The sequence below is a fragment of the Mustela nivalis genome (assembly GCF_964662115.1).
Source record: "Mustela nivalis genome assembly, chromosome: 15".
Lineage (NCBI taxonomy): Eukaryota > Metazoa > Chordata > Mammalia > Carnivora > Mustelidae > Mustela > Mustela nivalis.
This window is the reverse complement of record NC_139034.1, coordinates 4,927,370-4,947,153: the sequence shown is the minus strand read 5'-3', so window position 1 is coordinate 4,947,153 and position 19,784 is coordinate 4,927,370. Positions and strand designations below refer to the sequence as shown.

General features: G+C 36.6%; 1 protein-coding gene across 1 annotated transcript in view; it reads left to right on the top strand.

Annotated features, from left to right (window-relative positions):
• MICU2 (mitochondrial calcium uptake 2) overlaps positions 1-17,431 on the top strand; it is a 154,184-nt gene extending 136,753 nt beyond the window's left edge. The window contains exons 9-12 of the mRNA XM_082701686.1: positions 8,973-9,144; positions 14,112-14,220; positions 14,922-15,079; positions 16,809-17,431. Coding sequence (XP_082557812.1) covers positions 8,973-9,144; positions 14,112-14,220; positions 14,922-15,079; positions 16,809-16,913 — 544 coding nt within the window. The 3' untranslated portion in view covers positions 16,914-17,431. The remainder of the gene's footprint in view (positions 1-8,972; positions 9,145-14,111; positions 14,221-14,921; positions 15,080-16,808) is intronic.
• The last annotated feature ends 2,353 nt before the right edge of the window (positions 17,432-19,784 follow it).

Sequence of the window (19,784 nt, the reverse complement as noted above, 5' to 3'; positions counted from 1 at the left end):
AGGAATGAGTTGGAATGTGTGAAGACCCAAGTTTCTGAATTATGTCCAATCACATTGTGTACCCCATAGTTAAATTCCAGTAAGTCATTTTAACCTCTCTAGAACAGTTTTTCTCCACAAAATTTTTTAAAATGTCTCTTCTTATATACTTGAAAAATACTACTATCTTAACATTTCTTTAAGTTTTAAAATAAATACCATGATTTAGAACCAAGCAAAGCCATTATCATCAACTATACTTGTTCATACTAATACACTACTCCCCCTTCATTTTAGGATTCGCTAACCTAGTTAATTTTTATAGTTGTGCTAACTTTTAATTTTCTTTAAAGGGATAATTTTATTTAAAATTCTTACTTTAAAAAAAATTTTACTAGCATTTCTGTAAATAATGAACTCAGTGAAATTTGTCATGCCATCATGCAGTTTAAAAAGATCCAATTAACCAGTGCTTTAAATGCAGTTTTTTAAGAACTTGTCTCTTGGACAGAGCAAAGTTCTCCTAAAGTTAAAAATTATTATACTAGCTAGAATGGATAATCATAAAATGTCTTTAAAATTTTGCAGGTCAGATTGAAAGCTGACAAACAAAAGCCTTATCACCTGGAAGGCTGGGGAAATGAGTTCTTCTCACAATGTCCCTTTGAAGGTAGTGGCTCACATCCCATATTCAATAGAAAGTGACACTTAATTTGGCAGACCCGGGTTTTAGGAACCCGAGAGAATAATACTGCCCTGATAACAGGAGGCACACAACTGAGGTTGGGCCAGGGTGGAATTCACTTTGTCAAAATGTCATATGCAGCCTAAGTCTGAAGCCGGGGCAAGGGGGATTTTGAGGAAAATGACAGGATTGATGTTTGTATTTCTCACTATTTTAATTTTTCTAACACTTGTAGTTCTCCAAGTGATTTTTTTATTCGTTTATTATATGAGACATTCATTCCAAACTTTAAATAAACATAAATGAACCTGAAAAAAAAATTTTTGCATGTTATAAAGTAACAGAAAATAACCTCTGTGTATGTACAACGTTTCTAAAAAGTTTTCACCAACATACTGACCATATTAATGATTAAAATTCCACAAAAATTTTTGTGGTCTTTGTTATTTGGAGCTTTGAGTCTGGTTTTTATGGGAGTGTAATATGTCCTTTTCCTTATAAAAGAGATGTTTGTCCTTGGTCTCAGCCACCTTCTTACAACTTCTCTAATAAGGGAAATTATTTTAGGAGATATGGCTTATTGTATCAGGAAAGTCAAGGAAGGTAACACAAAACTACAGCTTTTGTGGTAGCTACTTATAGTATTTCCCTACAGCTATTAGCTTCTCATTTAGAGAAACAGTATTTTGAAAAACATGTATTTGTGTTTTAGACACACCTGGATTCAAATGCAGAACTTCACAGTTTATTAAGTGGGATTTGATGAACAAGCGGTTTAACCTGAGTCTCCAGTGCAGTCCATTTCTTCATCTCTGAGATGACAGTGCCCAATACTACTTAATAAGTTTACATATGTGTATATATATATGTGTTAATTTATTATGTGATTATATATAATTAAGGTATTGATTAATGCATAATTTTAATATGTTGATTTGTATATAACTTCTTATTCTAAACAAGAGTCCAACTGCAAATTGGCACTTGTAAGAAAATATAAATAAGTGGCTTATCAGAAGCAGGTGAGAAGGAAGAAGGAAAGAAAAGCTATGGCAGTATCATAAAATGGAGTCAGTAATTAGGCTAGTACACAAAGTACCAATCACGAGATTCTATGCGCTTGCTGAGAAGAAACCACAAATTTGACTCTGGACTTTCTGACAGAAAATACGAAAAAGCATACATGATCAGTTACACAATTCCCTACATCCCTAAGTTAGCACGGATTCCACGTAATGGGGGAGAGCGGGCATTATTCCTCATAGGGCCAGAAAGAAAGTTTCTCATGGGTTCCTATAAAAAAGACACTATGTAATAAAAGGACTTACATTCTTTTTTTTTTTTTTTTTTGATTTTTTTTTTAAATTTATTTATTTGTCAGAGAGACAGAGAGCGAGAGCGAGCATAGGCAGACAGAGAGGCAGGCAGAGTCAGAGGGAGAAGCAGGCTCTCTGCTGAGCAAGGAGCCCGATGTGGGACTCGATCCCAGGACGCTGGGATCATGACCTGAGCCGAAGGCAGCCGCTTAACCCACTGAGCCACCCAGGCGTCCCTACATTCTTAATTTTAGAGTAAGACCAGCAACAAACTTCAAATATCACAGGCTGCTTTTTTATAGCATCTATCAGCAGAGAACAACTAAAATCACAGTTTTAAGCATGAAGGCATACTTCATTTCAGCTTCTAAAATTCTGCTTTTTTTAAAAAACCACTTAATGCTTTAATAGGCAAGTACAAGTACTAACAATTAAATACCAAAAATCTAGAAGTTGGTACCAATATAAAAGGGAAAAAGCACTGGACTTGGGATAGAAATAGGTATAATTCCTAGTTATGCTGTTTAGCATTTATTTAGCTGTATGATCTTGGGCAAATCACGTACCTTTTTTTATTCGTAAAAATTAATTTTTTCTAAGATTTTATTTATTTGACAAAGCACAAGCAAAGAGAGCAAGAGAACGAGAAGCAGGCTCTCCGCTGAGCAAGGAGCTCAGTGCAAGCTCCATCCCAGGACCCTGGGATCATGACCTCAGCCAAGGGCAGCCACTTAACTAATTGAGCCACCCAGTTGCCCTGTAAAAATTTATAAAATTATACTTGTCCTGCCCATTTTAGGGAGTTGTAAGTAAATATAAAAGTAAATTTAAAAATTATAAATTATAACAATTTTGCAATCTAATAAAGGAAAAGAGCAGATCTCTAATTCATGCATTTTTCTCTCTTCTTAATCTTTATTCTGTTCTTTCTATTCTTATTTATGTTAATATTCTGTCCCCCCACATATGACTGAGGTTGATCTGAGAATTAAATAACATATTAAAGTACACACAATGTGTAACACATAGTAGGCACTCAGAATATGTGCCCAACTCTTTTTACTTAAATTATTTTGAGTTTCTAGAAGCTTTGTTTCCCAGCTCCCAGATCTCTCTCCTTTGGGAATTCTTTTTCTCTGGCTTTTTTCTCTGTTTGCATTTCCCCAGCTCTCTTGGTCAAGACACTTCTTCAGCTTAGAGTTTCCTTAGTCTCTTTTCCTGAAGGCTCTTTAATCCAACTTCTAAAGAAAGAAATGAGAACTAAAATAAAATTATAGCATGTTCCTCTTTTTCCCCAAGGACTGACTGCTTTAAAATTCAGAGAGAAGGATTTTTTTCATTTAGAAAAGAAAACTACACACAACTTGTATTTTTCATCACAAGTGGCAAAGTTGTTTCCACCTTCATTACCAATTTTGTATTTGAAAATTCAGTAGTAATTGAGAAGTTGTATCAGTTTCCTTAGCCTTAAAAAGTCTTCTGGAAATATACTAGTAATGTAATTAAGCCAACAAATACTAAGTTACAAAGCAACTATTAATATATATACATAGATAGATAGACAGATAGATCTATATATATTATATATAGATATATATATTAGATATATCTATATATATATGAGACATCAAATAAAAAAAAAGGAAAGACTGTAGGGGGAAAAAAGCATTTATTTGGGATCTTGGGAATCACAGTTCAGAAGACAGAAATTAAGGCAGCAACCCAGGTTGTGCTTTAAAGACATAGAGGAGCTTGAGATTTTTAAAGGCAAAGGAGGGATTTTAGGCACATTACATAAGTTGTTTTTTTATGATTGGTACTGGCAGGGTTTTAGTGACACTTTTCTGTACATGATCGGTTGCTAAGATTAGTGTTAGGCAGAAAGTCCATTTGAGTCCATTCTTGCATACAGCAGATGTTCATCCAGGATGTTTGCAGTTTGGCAACAATCCAAGTTTAGCGTTTTTCTGAGGATTGAGACAGGAAATATGCATAGGCCCTACTTCTTCAGTGTCCTCCCGACTCCATTTTAAGTGACTCTTTTAGCAAGGCTTATTCCATTTTGTTGTTTTTTTATCAATAGGAAAAGGTATTGATGTCAAATTTAACCAGTCAATATTCCAGGTTTTGTTTCATGAATTATTTAAATTCTTAAATTATAAATTTAAATTCTTCATACAGAAGAACTTAGAAGTTTTGGGGACAGAAACATTCCAAAGTAACTTTACACTAAGGGAAAAGCAGTTATTTAAAAATCTGTTTTGGGGCACCTGGGTGGCTCAGTGGGTTAAAGCCTGCCTTTGGCTCAGGTCATGATCCCAAGGTCTTGGGATCGAGCCCCAAGTCAGACTCTCTGCTCTGCAGGGAGTCTGCTTCCTCCTCTCTCGCTCTGCCTGCCTCTCTGCCTACTTGTGATCTCTGAATGTCAAATAAATAAATAAAAATCTTTTTTTTTAAATAAATAAAATAAAAATCTGTTATACAGTCCAATAAAACAATAATTTTGTTTAACTCTCTGGATCAAATTTTACTCTACAAAATATTGATGCTTTTAATCTAAGTCTAAGGTCCAAAATTCTGATTATGGACTGACAATATACAGAATATCTGGTACTAGATAGGTCCATTATGCCATACTGCCAATACACAGTGAATTTAAGTTAGAAAAAAATACTCAGAATTTTTTTAAGTTTATTGTCATTCCACAGAATAATTTAACTGACATTAAATAGACTACTACTCTGTTCAGATACTTCATGTTTTTAATTTCTCAGGAAATGAACCCATATTTGCAGAATATTGGAAAGAATTATCAAGCCAGTGTTAATGTGAACCCAATGATTACTAATAGGTAATATGTCTGAACTCAAGAGAAGACATGGCAGATTCAGGAACTAAAAGTTCATTGTGACTTAACCAGCAATGTGAGAGATGAAGGTGGGAAGGTCAACACGAGCACAGCTGTGAAGGCTTTTGTGCCATGCCAAGAACAAGAGTGTTGTGAAGGCCTTGAAGCAGGGGAGTAGGGTGATCATCAGATCCAGCAGACTGGCTAAGGAAATCAAACAAAAGGCAGGGAGATCTGGTAGAGACTGTTGCATTATTAGAGAAGAAAGAATAATAATTAGACCAACGTGGTGGCAGCGGGAAACAGAAGGAAAGTGGAGGAATCCGAGGGATTACTTCGGAAAAGGGACTAATAGTATTGGTGACTGGATGAAGAGTAAATGAGGAGAAATCTAAGCTACTGCCTGGTTTCTGAGTGGAGCCAATGACACATGTGATACCTATTCACTGAACTAGAGGACACAAGAATAAGTTTAAGAAAAAAGAATTGTGAATGTAGGGTGGATGTGGTCAGTGGGAGCAGAAGGCAGACTGCAGTGGGTTGAGAAGTGAGTGAGGGGTGAGTGGAGAAAGAAATACAGGTAATTCTTTGAAGGAGACTAACTAGAGCAAAGGAAGAGAGGGGGCAGTGGCGGGAAGGGAATGTAAGAAAGCTTTCCCCCCACATGTTGACGTGATTTGAAGGAGAGACAATGCAGGAGTGAATGGAGTCGCCAGAGGAGCAAGGCCCCAGAGAAGGAAGAAATAGAGGAATATAGGTGGAATTAAGAGCACAGGTAGCCATCAAGAGGAAAAGGGACTCCTTCTTTCACTAGGACAGAAAAGAGATTGGGGGTGGGAAGAATGGGAATGCCTGCTGTTACATTCCTAGAGTGATAGCAAGAAAATGAGAGAATTTCCTAAGCAGTGACCTCTGATTTCTCTGAGAAGTTAGGGCAAGTCATCTGCGGAGGACAAATAGAAAGCCAGTGGGATAGATTGTAGAGAATGTAAACAAATTGAAATAGCCACCATGTGAAATAAAAAAGAGCTCCCTGGCCTCGCAGCAGGGTGTTGGCAGGGTTGAGGATCCAGTTACAGGTTTAGACCATTAATTTCTGCTGTTGTCACTGTAAGCAATTGTAGGATTTTCTTCAGGCCGCCCGTGAAGAAGTCCTTCAACAACCCCAGGGAGCTGAAGCAATAGTAGCTAATTCTCGATACTCAGTCTGGGCTTGAGTGAGGATGGAAAGGAAGGGTGGTCACCTGCATCCTCAATGACATTTCTACATGCCTGATACTTGTCTGAATACTTCATATGTATTATTTCATCTATCCTTAGTCTTCCCTTTTTACCTCTGGAATTTGATGAAATTAATAAGGGACTTGGTCCAGAGTTAAAAATCTTAGAAATTCAAACCCAGGTTTCGCTTAAAAGGTTTAAATGGTCACAAAGTTTCTGAAAGAATCAGTCCCACAGTTCCCTGGTAGGTGGTTAGGAACAGTGGATGCGCTTTCAAGGGACTAGCACTAGACCAGGTGACCAGAGGGATAGAAGACACATTAGGTAGATATTACCACATATCAAGTGAAACTTAACCAGTTAATGAGAGAGTATCTGGATAGATTTGTGGTTTGGGTTATTGATTTTTGTGTCAGTTCGGTTGGTTTTTTACAGTTCGTCAAAAGACTGAAATAGCTCTTAGACATTTAAATAAAAACTAAAGTATAATTCAAGCTCTGTCTGCTGGAATTTCAGTGTTTACTCATTGTTAGGAAATCAAGAGGTCATTTAATTGTGAAAAACCCATTCCTTTCCAGGATATATATATATCTCAGGGGGGGGGGGGGAATGCTCCTCAGGTAGCTATTGGTAGCCCTTACTGATTCTGCTTCACTACCTCTATGCTTTTCGAGTGTCTCTTTTCCTTTTTTCTTTCCTTTCTCTTTAGGGTCTTTTCTTCTACATTTCTTTTCCTACTGTGTATGTTTCCCCCATTGGCTTTCAGAGCCACACATCTTGGGAGCTTTTGTCTGCAGTGTGGGTGCCAGAGGTTGGGGTGCCTGATGTAGAATAGGACCGTTACTCCTCAGGGATACCCGGCTTATTTGTGAGATCCCTCCTTACTGGTTCTCCTGGGGTGGGGTTTTTACAGAGACTACTGTGTGGCCCTTTTATCCTTTGTTGTTGGGAGCTCATCCGCTAGTTTTCAAATCATTTTCGCTGGAAATTGATTGGTATATAACTGGAGACAGTGTGTGTATGTGCCATGTTCCTAAGGTACTTTAATTCTAAAATTCCAACTAGTTGAAGATGTTCTAAATTCATGAGGAGTTTTTATAAATTCAAAGATGTCTATAAGCTGTGGTGTGCTAATAAATATGTTTAACAATCTGCTCTCAGGAAGAACAGCCTGATTTGTTGCATTTGCCAATGAGTAATGTAAATACTCTACCAAGCCAATTTCAAGCTGCTGTACAAGAAACAGAGGTGGGAAAACATGTGCGCAATGGATTCTCAGAGCTGGTAGAAGCCAGCTCCAGCACCCTGTGACCAAAAAAAAAAGAAAAAAAAATTTTTTTTTTAAAGATAAGGAAAAGCAGATTTTTTTCCCATTGTTCCCAGTTAATCCACTAATTTATAAACTATTTAATTTGTTCAGGATGTATCTGGTGACTCAATTTACAACAAATTCTTCAATTGATATATTTATGTTCAGTAATCATGTTCCAGGATTTTCAAGTCATAACAAGATCTATAATTTTAGCGTTAGGAAAGATGGTTTTCCAAAAATATATTTGTGTTCTTCAGAAGTAGTATAATTAGTAAGATGAAAGTAGCTTAAACCAGACCATGTATAGTTTAACAGCAGTTAAATTTATAATATTTCAACTTCAGGGCCTGAAGAAAAAGAAAAAGGAAAGGAATGAGTTAGTAATATGTTTATATCGTATTTTCTACTTTCCTAAATTTACTGTACATTCATTTGCAAGTAAAGCATTTTTTTAACAATCCTATGAAGTTGAATTTTCTCAGTACACAGTATAATAAAACTCAGTAATACTAACAAAGGACAAGGCATATCAGTAAAAGGTTTCATCGATCTATCAGCCCAAATTGGAAGTGCTTCATATTTTAGATAAACCTCTGCCTTGACTCAGAAAGACACATGGCATTGATAAATCTGTGTACCTGGTACATTCAGAAGATGTTGTAGGGAACAGATTGTTACCTATCACACAGATAGAAGCCTAAAATCAAACCCCCCCTTCATGCTTTTAAGATTTATGAAATAAATGTAGAGCTGAAAGCAAGTAGTTTTGAACAGTGGCAGTTTTTCCTCCCACTGAACTGCAATAGACCGATTTTTCACCCCATGTATATAATTCCATTGAATTTTGACATGACAGATTTTTAACATGTAGAGAGGTGAATAAAGCTATCTGCAACATGTTAAAATACGGGGAGATAATAAGACTTTTCATATGATTTAGGTTATAAATAAATCATATGCAGCATATCTGAGTTCTAGTTCAAAGAAGGTTTTTTTAATCTGATATCTTTTATCAGGGCGTTTTCTTGGCGAGCTGTTGGTGACAGTTTGATCAGAGTGACGTGTTTTTATTTTTAAAAGAATGCTGAGTCATTTATTCATATGTTATTATCCAAATGATTATAAATATTTTTAGGTAAATCTAAGCTTTTGATGCAAAGTCGTTGACTACATTAATCAACTTTGGTATCTGAAAAATATTAGAAGCTATTAATTATGATTAACATTCTAAAAATAGTAGCACAACTGAATGTTAAGTTTCTCTGATTATGGGTAATTTTTCTGTGTTGGGAAAAAAAAAGTTATAGATGCATCAAAGCAACATTTTACATAATTTTATAAATCTTTATCAGAATGTAGGTTGCCAAGTATAATTTGCATAGACAAATTGAGTATAAGGAGTGACAGATTGAGGCAAGTACTAGACTTAATCAGCTTCTCTGCATCCTTCACTCCCCCACCCCTTGCACAGCACTAATACTTTGTTTGACTCAACATTTCAAGAGACCAGCCACTCCAGTAGGTAGTGCTGAAGGTGCTTTGCAGTTCTATTTAGAATATTAAGGTTGCACTCTACTAGCTCCTTCATCAATTTTGTATTTTAACATTTAGATTTATGGAGAATTTACAAACGGAGGTCCAAGAAATGGAATTCATTCAGTTTTCTAAAGGCTTGAGTTTCATGAGAAAAGAAGACTTTGCAGAGTGGCTGCTTTTTTTCACTAACACTGAAAATAAAGACATCTATTGGAAAAATGTAAGAGAGAAGTTGACAGCAGGAGAGGTTGGTATACCTTTTTATTATGCTTCTGGTAAAGAAGAAATGATGTTAGAAATATTTATGTAATTAAATAAAGTAACTTTCAAAGTAAAAACCATGTTACTCTCTATTATTTAAGTATAAAGTCAAGGTGAGAAATGTTTTATATACTATTTTCATATCAATGAATTATTGCCTAAGATAAAATCAGTATAGCAAGTATGAGAGTTTTGCACTTCCAGTAAAGTCAGGAATAAGACAAGAATGTTCACTATCACCACTATTACTTTTACTATTCTTGAAATCTTAGCCAGTGCAAATTAATAGAATAAAAGAGTATAAACATTTGAAAGGAGTTACAGTTGTCCTTGTTTGCGTAGATGTGATGATATAACTAGAAAACCCAAGAGATCAAATTGAAAAGCCATTAGAAACAATAAAAATTCAAGAAAGTACCTGTTATAATCCTAATATTTTAGCAGTAACTGTCCTATGTACAAATTGCAAGTTAGAAAATGTAATCACATTAGTGTGTGTGTGTATGTGTGTGTATGTATGAAGAAATGATTGCCAAACTACTAATAATGACTAGTATACTGTTGTGAGATTTTTTTCTGTGATTTTTTTACTTTATGTGTTGGTTTTAGTTCATTGTTCAATACATTTTTGTAGTGGACGTGTATTTTTATATAATTTTTTAAAGCTATTTCTATAGTGAAGAAAAAGATAACAAAATATAATGAAGATCCCATTTATAATTATGGTAGAAACGTAACAATTAGAAATAAATTAACAACAAATATATGAAAAAGACTTTAAAGTCTTGTTGGATATAAAAGAAAACTTACCTAATTAGAGTGACGTCTCCTATTATTGAATGGGAAGCTTTAGTATTATGAATATAGCAGTTCTCCCTTAGATTCATCTATAAATGTAATGGTTATACTAGTCAGAACAGACTAGATTTGTTGCAGTTACAAATTTACCCTGAAACCCCCATGGCTAACACAAGAAAGATTTCTTTCTCAATCATGCTACATTTCCATTGTGGGCTGATAGGAGGCTCTGCATATAGTTGCTCAGGGACCCAGACTCTCCAAGCTCTGCCATCTTGGAGCTTTACCATCAGGAAAAAACATCATCTGCAGAGGCTGTGTCAGGAAAATTAAGGAGTGAGTACATTCCAGCAATTAAATGTTTTGGCCTAGAAATGTCACACTTGGCTATTGGCCAGACTAATCACATGACCGCCACATAACTACACAGAGCAAAAAGGCCTAATCTTTCATATGTGCAGGAATCAAAAGAGAGCCAGATATTGGGGTTCCAGTAAAAATGCCATTGGATTCTCACAAGTGACCTAGACAAACCATGAAAGTTTATACAAGAAGAATGCTGAGGGGACAAGAGCTATATGGGAAATCTCTGTACCTTCCTTCAGTTTTGCTGTGAACCTGAAACTGCTTTGAAAAAATTAAGTCTTTAGGGGTGCCTGGATGGCTCAGTCTTTAAACATCTGCCTTGAGCTTGGGTCACAATCCCAAGGTCCTGGGGTCGAGCCCTGCATTGGGCTCCCTGCTCAGCAGGAAGCCTGCTTCTCCCTCTCCCACTCCCCCTGTTTGTATTCCCTCTCTTGCTGTGTCTCCCTCTGTCAAATAAATAAATAAAAGCTTTTTTAAAAAAATTAAGTCTTCAAAAAAAGAATCCTGAGATATTAATATGTATTATCAAACATTGATAATTAAAACAGCTTGTTACTGACAATGAATTTTACTGACCTATCAAATGAATGGAATATAAAGTCCAAAAACAGACTCAAATAAGCATGGAAACTTAGTATATGTAAATTCATATTGCAAATTAGTTGAGTAAACAAGGAATAATAAGTTAATAATAGGTTAATTCACGGTCATCTAAGGGAGAAAATGAAGATAAACCTCTTCCTTACTCATTACTCTAAAATTCCAGATGGATCTAAGAATTAAATGTTAGAGAGAAAAATGGGGTACCTGAGTGGCTCAGTTGGTTAGGCATCTGCCTTCTGCTCAGGTCATGATCTCAGGGTCCTGGGATTGAGCCCCACATCAGGCTCCCTGCTCAACAGGAGTCTGCTTGTCCCTCTTTCTCTGCCTCTCCCCACTTGCTCATGCTCTCTCTCTCTCTCAAAAATAAATAAAATCTTAGAAAAAAAGAGAGAGAGAAATGAAACCGAGTGTGTTTAGAAGAAAACTGGGAAACAATCATCTTAGAGTGGGATATACATATCTTTCTAGGCAAAACTCAGAAGCTTTCAAGGAAAATTGGTGAAATTGCTACCTAAAAGTTTAAAATTCTACTGCCTTCCCTCATTCCTCCCCCCCAAAGTTATAATCCAAGTGAAAAGGAAAAAATAATAATAATAACAAAATGGTGAGAGGAGGAATATTTGCATTACATGTAATAGGCCCATTTCTTTATAATGAGATCTTAAAAATAAAGAACTTTGAGGGCACCTGGGTGGCTCAGTCATTTAAGTGTCTGACTCTTGATTTTGGCTCAGGTCATGATCTCTTGGTCATGAGATATCCCCACATTGGGCTCTGCACTGGGTATGGAACCTGCTTGGAGTTTTCTCTCTCCCTCTCCATTTGCCCCTTCCCCCTCAAAAATTTGTTTTAAAATCAAGAACTTTGAAGGGTCTTACAAAAAAAAGAAAAGAACTTTAAAGGGTCTCACATTTTGCCCTATTTAATATATAATAGGATCCTAAAAATCAACGTGTTAATAACTATAAAGTATCTGAGGTTTTATCTATTTGGAATTTAGCCTGTGCCATTTCATGGATGCTGACAGAAGACACATGCTTGGGTCAGAGAGAAAAAAAAACTTTATCATTCATAACATAACAATAGCTGAGCATCATGTTTATGTCTTCCTCCTCAACTCCCAAGTCCTACAGAGACCACATTGATGGGCCCTGTTGGATGCTGCCCATGCACATAGCCAAGAAAGCTCATCTTCAGGAATCTGAATCTTTTATAATGGACAGTAAGCAAAACTGTCCTCTGCTTCCAAATGAGACATTGTCAATATTCAAGGCTGTTCACTAGACAAATGTCTTTGGAAAGATAGTCTGGAATAAAAAGGTGGTTGGAGCCTCCCTTTAAAAGATGTACAGAAACATGAGAGACCCATGGAGACTTGTCTCCCAGCAATAAGTCACGTAACAGCTCATTAAAAATCTGGGCAAAGGACATAAAAAAGACACAAGAAGAGAAATCCACGAGTGACTAGTTAGACCATAAAACTGAAAAGTGTTTCACATCATTCACAATTCAAGACATACAGATTCAAACATTGATGGCATACCATTTTTCACTTATTGGTGAAAGAAAAATCAGAAAGATTGCACCCAGTGATGGCTTTGAGATGATGATGCAGAGAAACAGCCACTCTTATTTGTGTTAGTAAGATCTGTTGTTTAAAGTATAAAGCAAGTGGGGTGGGGATTGCTTGGGTGGCTCAGTTGGTTAAGCATCTGAGTCTAGATTTCAGTTCAGGTCATGATCTCAGGGTCCTGGGATCAAGCCCTGCTTCAGGCTCTGCACTCAGTGGGGAGTCTGCTTAAAAATTCTCTCCTTCTCTGTCTCTGCCCCCACTCTCTCTCTCAAATAAATAAATAAATCTTTTTTTTTTTTTTAAGTATAAAACAAGGTATTTGCAAAATATGCAAAGAGGATGCTTCCATTGTGTAAAACAGGTGTGTGTGTGGGGGGGGTGTTCTTTTATATAAGTAGAATATTTCTAGAAGGGCACACAATTAGTAACAATGCTTTGCCTGTGAGGAAGGGAACTGAAGGCCAAAGGAAGAAAGAAAAATGTATTTTTTATCTATAATATTGTTAGATTTTTTTTTTTTACCATGCATATATGTTACCTCTTCAAAAACTTACTTAAAATTTTAAAAGTAAAATTCGTCAGTGAAACCTGAATAAGACCACAGATAAACAGAGGACATGATCCTGAAGGTCCCTATAAAGAGAAATGTTTTTAGGCAGGGAAGAATTTATTTTCAAATTAAGAATTTTCATACTTTACTTTTTCAACAGAAAAACTAGTTTTTCTAACTTACTTTTTGTTTTGTTTTTATGTGCATAGGTTTTAAAGTCAGATGAATCAAGGTTCAAATCCCAGTGTTCCATTTAGTAGACCTTGAACAAATTACTTAATTCCTGAAAGGTTACTTACCTAAGGCTCAGAGAGGGTAAGATCATGCACATAGTAAATGGCAGAACTGAAGTTTCAACATTGGTTCCTCTAATTCCAAAACCCAGTGCTCTTACTCAGTGCTGTGTCCATTGATAAAGCAGAAAAGGAAGGAGGCAGACCACTTAACAGAATGTATTAGTTTCCTTAGGCTGCTGTAACAAAATACTACAGCCTGGATGGCTTAAACAACAAATTTATTTTCTCGTATTCTGGAGCCTGGAAGTCCAAGATCAAGGTGCTGGCAAGTTGGTTTTGGGTGAAGTCTCTCCTCCCAGTTTGCAGACCACTGCCTTCTCACTGTGTCCTCACATGGCCGATCCTCTGTGCTTACACCCAGAGTGAGAGAACTCTGGTGTCTCTTCCTCATTTTATTTGGACACTAGTCCTTATCAGATTAAGGTCCTATCCTTATGACTTCATTTAACCTTCACTGCCTCCCTAACAACCCTGTCTACAAATATAATCATGTTGGGTATTAGGGTTCAACCTATGAATTTTGAGAAGAAAGAATCCGGTCTGTACCACAGGGTCACCCCAGGTCTTGCCCTGTTCCAGGAGACTTTTCACCCACTGTGTGGTCTACACAACCATTCACTGTGTTCCCATTCTCTTTAATAGACTTTCTTAGAAAGCTTTAAAAGTTCATAAGCATTATTATAGAAACAAGACTTGGGCTTATATGCTAAGATTTTTTAATGCATTTACAAAATTGTAATTAAAATTCACTTTTGTTATTTTATTAGAGCATTAGTTTGGATGAGTTCAAATCATTTTGTCATTTTACAACCCACTTGGAAGACTTTGCTATTGCTATGCAAATGTTCAGTTTAGCTCATCGTCCTGTCAGATTGGGTAAGTTACATGACTTAATTTAATTTTTATCATCTATAAACAGTATCAGTCTCTTCTTAACTAGAACATACCAATCAGGGAGCCATTTATCAATAAAACAGTTGATTTGCCTTTTAATTCATTGTAGTTACTCTAGACTTACAACATTGACTCTCACATTTAACTTACTTTATTTGCTTTTACTTTCCTTATTTTCCCCTAAAAAGGAAAAGGGAATATTTAAGTACCTTCTTTAAAACATCAATTAAGGGGCATCTGGGTGGCTCAGTCAGTTAAGTGTCTGCCTTCAACTCAGGTCATGATTCCAGGGTCCTGGGGATGGAGCCCTGAGTTGGGCTCTCTGCTCAATGGAGAGCCTGCTTCTCCCTCTCTCACTCTCTGCCACTCTGCCTACTTGCTTGCTCTCTCTCTCTCTCTCTGTCAAATAAATACATAAAATCTTTAAAAATAAATAATAAATAAAATTTTTAAAAATTAAAATAGCCTTCTTCTCATTCAGTTACTTTCATGACATTTCTCAGCCAAATTTGTTATTTCAGTATGTTCTTACTGGGTATTGTTGGTTTTGTTTTACTTCCCATTAATCAATACTTTTAGGGTTTTGTTTTGTTTTGTTTTTTGCTTCTCAAATAATAAAATTTAGATTAATTCCACTTAGACTATTTCACATGTTTGAAGAGTTCTTTTATGTTTTCTTTCAGCGGAGTTTAAGAGGGCCGTGAAAGTAGCAACAGGACAGGAGCTCTCCAACAATATTTTGGACACCGTCTTCAAAATCTTTGATGTGGATGGTGATGAATGTCTTAGTCATGGAGAGTTTCTCGGGGTTTTAAAAAACCGGATGCATCGAGGTTTATGGGTAAAAATTTTGAGTTTTTAAATAATTATATGTTTACATGTAATTAAATGATGATATTTCACCTAGAATTTAGACGAACCTATAGTCTTAACTGGAGGTTTTATCATTTATAAAGAGATTATAAGCTATGATCATAACACAGATATCTCCTACAGATGGGATCCAGTATTTTTCTTTGCCTTCTTTTTTTTTTTTTTTTTTTTTTTTTAAATCTGAGTCTAATCAGAAACCACTATTCAGAAATCATGGGCTAGAATTTTGCTTTGGGCTCTGTACTTAAACGCACCTAAATTCGAATCCCAACTCTGTCACTTATGAACTGCCTAATCTTGCAAAGCCACTTAATTTTTCAAAGCCTCACATTCCTCATCTGTGTACAATGAGGAAACTAACAGAATTTACCAGAGAAAAAAAAATTGTGAGAATTAAGTATAAAATACTTATTAGTATAGTGCCTGAGACACTTGAAGTAAATGTTAGCCACTGAAATTCATATATTTGTCTGTGGGACAAATAAAGCTCAAAATTTTGTTTAAAACAGTCTGCAGGTTGAAAACAACAGTAGAAAGAGAACTAAGTAGGTAGTTGGGCCAGAAGAAAGGAAATTGAGGGAAAGAATATGGTAGGTTCATAAACAAATCTATTTATTTACAACTCAAAACACTTTTGTTTTCCTCTCACAAACATTTGTGGAAAAATGAGCAAAGATAATTTCTGTTAGCAAACATGTTTTTTTGGTTTTTTGTTTGTTTGTTTGTTTTTTAAAGATTTTCTTTATTTATTTGATAGAGAGAGATCACAAGTAGATGGAGAGGCAGGAAGAGAGAGAGAGAGAGAGATGGAAGCAGGCTCCCTGCTGAGCAGAAAGCCCGACACGGGACTCGATCCCTGGACCCTGAGATCATGACCTGAGCCGAAGGCAGCGGCTTAACCCACTGAGCCACCCAGGCGCTCAGCAAACATGTTTTATAAGCTTTGTAGTCATACAGTACCTCATAGTTAATGATCATATCCCTGGAAATTAAACCAGCCTTTGCAGTTAACAGTTTAATATACTAAGGAACCCCTTTGCCATTTCTCAAGAGACATTAAATAGAAGACCTGTAAATCAATCAGAAAAAATACATTTTTTCTGATTATATATATATATTTTGCTTCCATTTGGCAGATTTCCTGCAAAGCTATGCTCTTGTGGTGATCAGGATACAAATGTTTTCTAACCTTTACTTTCTTGTTTAACTGAGAGAAATAATACCCATACAGAACTTTGTAATTCACAGAGCACTTAGGTGAATTATATTATTTCTTCTTAAGGGTTTGTATCAAATATATTGTTTCATTTTAACTTCAGCAAGTTTTAGGCTTTTAATTTTTATTCCACATAGCTAAATGAAGTTCACCATAAAAAGGGAAACATAAAATATTATTAAGTATTATGAAATGATTACATTTTAAACCAGTATGTGAAAGATCACCCAAAGTCTTCAATATCTTCTTAAGGAGGAAGCTTCAATCAGGTTTATTTAGTCAGCTTCCATTCCCTAGTTCCCCCAAGGATATTCCCACATCACATTCACTTTTTTGTCTTTTGTCCTGTTGTACTTTTGTCCTGTCCTGTCCTGTTGTTGCAGTTATTTTTTGGAGGCATGCAGGAAATAATAACAGAGCACACGTGAAATCATGTTTAACCCTGAAGAGAATGATCTCTACTTTTACTTCTGGTTAACAGGTACCACAACAACAAAGTGTACAAGAATACTGGAAATGTGTGAAAAGAGAGAGCATTAAAGGAGTAAAAGAAGTCTGGAAACAAGCTGGACGAAATCTCTTTTAGAAAAAAGATAATCTGGGAATCCTCTTGTGCCAGATGTCAGAATTGGGAATTTGTCTAAAATACTAGGTTTTGTCTTCTTGATTTTCTTTGAAATATAAAGATGCCTTGTATTTCTGAATCAATAGTTTCTTAATAAAATTTCATTAAAGAACTTAGTAAAATTAGATACTGGATTCTATCAGAAGGCCTAGAATTGAAGCAACGTTTTGTACTTTGATAAGATGGAAAACCTAATTATTCACTTATTTCTTAGACACAGTAGTACAATGTGCTCTTTGGAGCACTTAGTACTTACAGAAAAAAATACTTGGTATATAAAGTCAATATCAAGTCCAGGAGTCCTGATGTTCCCAGTAGGGCAAATTAAATTAAAAACTTCTCGGGTTTTCTTATCTGTGTTCTCATATCTCATAAGCTTCTTGTGTATTTTATTACAGTTAGCTGTATATTAGTTGTCTTTTGAATGTGTAAATGTCAATATCTTATGTAGAAATAAAATATTTACTCAGATACAAAAATTACATGTGTTTTTTAAAGCTTTTTTTTATAAATGTAAATTCTCTCATTAGTATTGACAACCTTGACCACCTCATTGGTGTATGTTCTTAAAAACCAGTGTAACTGGTGGGGTGCCTGACTGGCTCAATTGGTGGAGCATGCAATTCTTGATCTTGGGGTTGTGGGTTTGAGCCCCACACTAGGTGTAGAGATTACTTTAAAATAAAATTAAAAAAAAAAAAAAAGTAGTGGGGCACCTGGGTGGCTCAGTTGGTCGAATGTCCAACTGGTGATCTCAGCTCAGGTCTTGATCTCAGGGCCATAAGTTCAAGGCCCATGTTGGGCTCCACACTGAGTTTGGAGACTACTTAAATAAATAAATAAAGACAAACAAATAAACTACTGTCATTGGGGAATCTTGATTGCAAGATCTGGGTCTCATGGGATATATTGGGTGGTGGGTAAATGTTTAAAATGGCACTAAAATTAATTGGCATTAAATATAAAATGCTGTCAATAAAATGGCACTTTTAACACAGTAAGTGAAAATTATTTTTTTAAAAATATGCTTCTCGGGCACATGGGTGGCTCAGTGGGTTAATAAGCCTCTGCTTTCAGCACAGGCCATGATTTCAGGGTCCTCGGATGAGTCCCGCATTGGGCTCTCTGCTAAGCAGGGAGCCTGCTTCCTCCTCTCTCTCTCTGCCTGCCTCTCTGCCTACTTGTGATCTCTGTCAAATAAATAAATAAAAATCTTGGGGTGGAGTCAAAATGGCAGAGAAGTAGCAGGCTGAGACTACTTCAGCTAGCAGGAGATCAGCTAGATAGCTTATCTAAAGATTGCAAACACCTGCAAATCCAACAGGACATCGAAGAGAAGAAGAACAGCAATTCTAGAAACAGAAAATTGACCACTTTCTGAAAGGTAGGACTGGCAGAGAAGTGAATCCAAAGTGACGGGAAGATAGACCCCAGGGGGAGGGGCCGGCTCCCGGCAAGTGGAGCAACGAAGCACAAAATCAGGACTTTTAAAAGTCTGTCCCGCTTAGGGACATCGCTCCAGAGGCTAAACTGGGGTGAAGCCCATGCGGGGTCAGCATGGCCTCAGGTCCCGCAGGGTCAGAGAAGGATCGGGGGTGTCTGAGTGTCGCAGAGCGTGCAGGTATTAGAACGGGGAAACCAGCAACAGAGACAGAGCCAAGGAGTGAGCTCTCAGCTTGGGGTTACCTTGAACCGTTCGCAGGCTCAGTGAACTCGGAGCGCGGTGAGAGGCCAGGGAGACGGGAGTAATTGGGCACTGTTCTCTAAGGGTGCACTGAGGAGTGGGGCCCTGGGCTCTCGGCTCCTCTGGGCCAGAGACTAGGAGGCCGCCATTTTCATTCCCATCCTCCGGAACTCTACAGAAAGCGCTCAGGGAACAAAAGCTCCCGAAAGCAAACCCAAGCAGATTACTCAGCCCGGCCCCCTGGTAAGGGCGGTGCAATTCCGCCTGGGGCAAAGACGCTTGAGAATCACTACAACAGGCCTCTTCTGCAGAAGATCAACAAGAAATCCAGCCAAGACCAAGTTCACCTACCAAGGAGTGCAGTTTCAATACCAAGGAGAGCAGCAGAATTCCAGAGGAGGCGAAAGCAAAGCACGGAACTCATGGCTTTCTCCCCATGATTCCTTAGTCTCGCAGTTAATTTAATTATTTTTCTTTTCCAATTTTTCTTTCTTCTTCCGCTAAATTTTTTTTAACTTTTATCCTTTTATCTTTTTTAATGTTTTTTAATTAGTTTATCTAATATATATATTTTTTTCTTTTTTATATTTTTTCTTTATTCATTTTCTTTTTTTAATTGATTTTTTTTTGAACCTCTTTTTATCCCCTTTCTCCCCCCCATGATTTGGGATCTCTTCTGAATTGGTTAAAGCATATTTTCCTGGTGTCTTTGCCACCCTTTTAGTATTTTACTTGCTCCTTCATATACTCTTATCTGGACAAAATAACAAGGCAGAAAAACTCACCACAAAAAAAAAGAACAAGAGGCAGTACCGAAGGCTAGGCACCTAATCAATACAGACATTGGTAATATGTCAGATCTAGAGTTCAGAATGACGATTCTCGAGGTTCTAGCCGGACTCGAAAAAGGTGTGGAAGATATTAGAGAAACTCTCTCGGAAGATATAAAAGCCCTTTCTGGAGAAATAAAAGAACTAAAATCTAACCAAGTTGAATTTTTTTAAAAAAGCTATTAATGAGGTGCAAACAAAAATGGAGGCTCTCACTGCTAGGATAAATGAGGCAGAAGAAAGAATTAGCGATATAGAAGACCAAATGACAGAATAAAGAAGCTGAGCAAAAGAGGGACAAACAGCTACTGGACCATG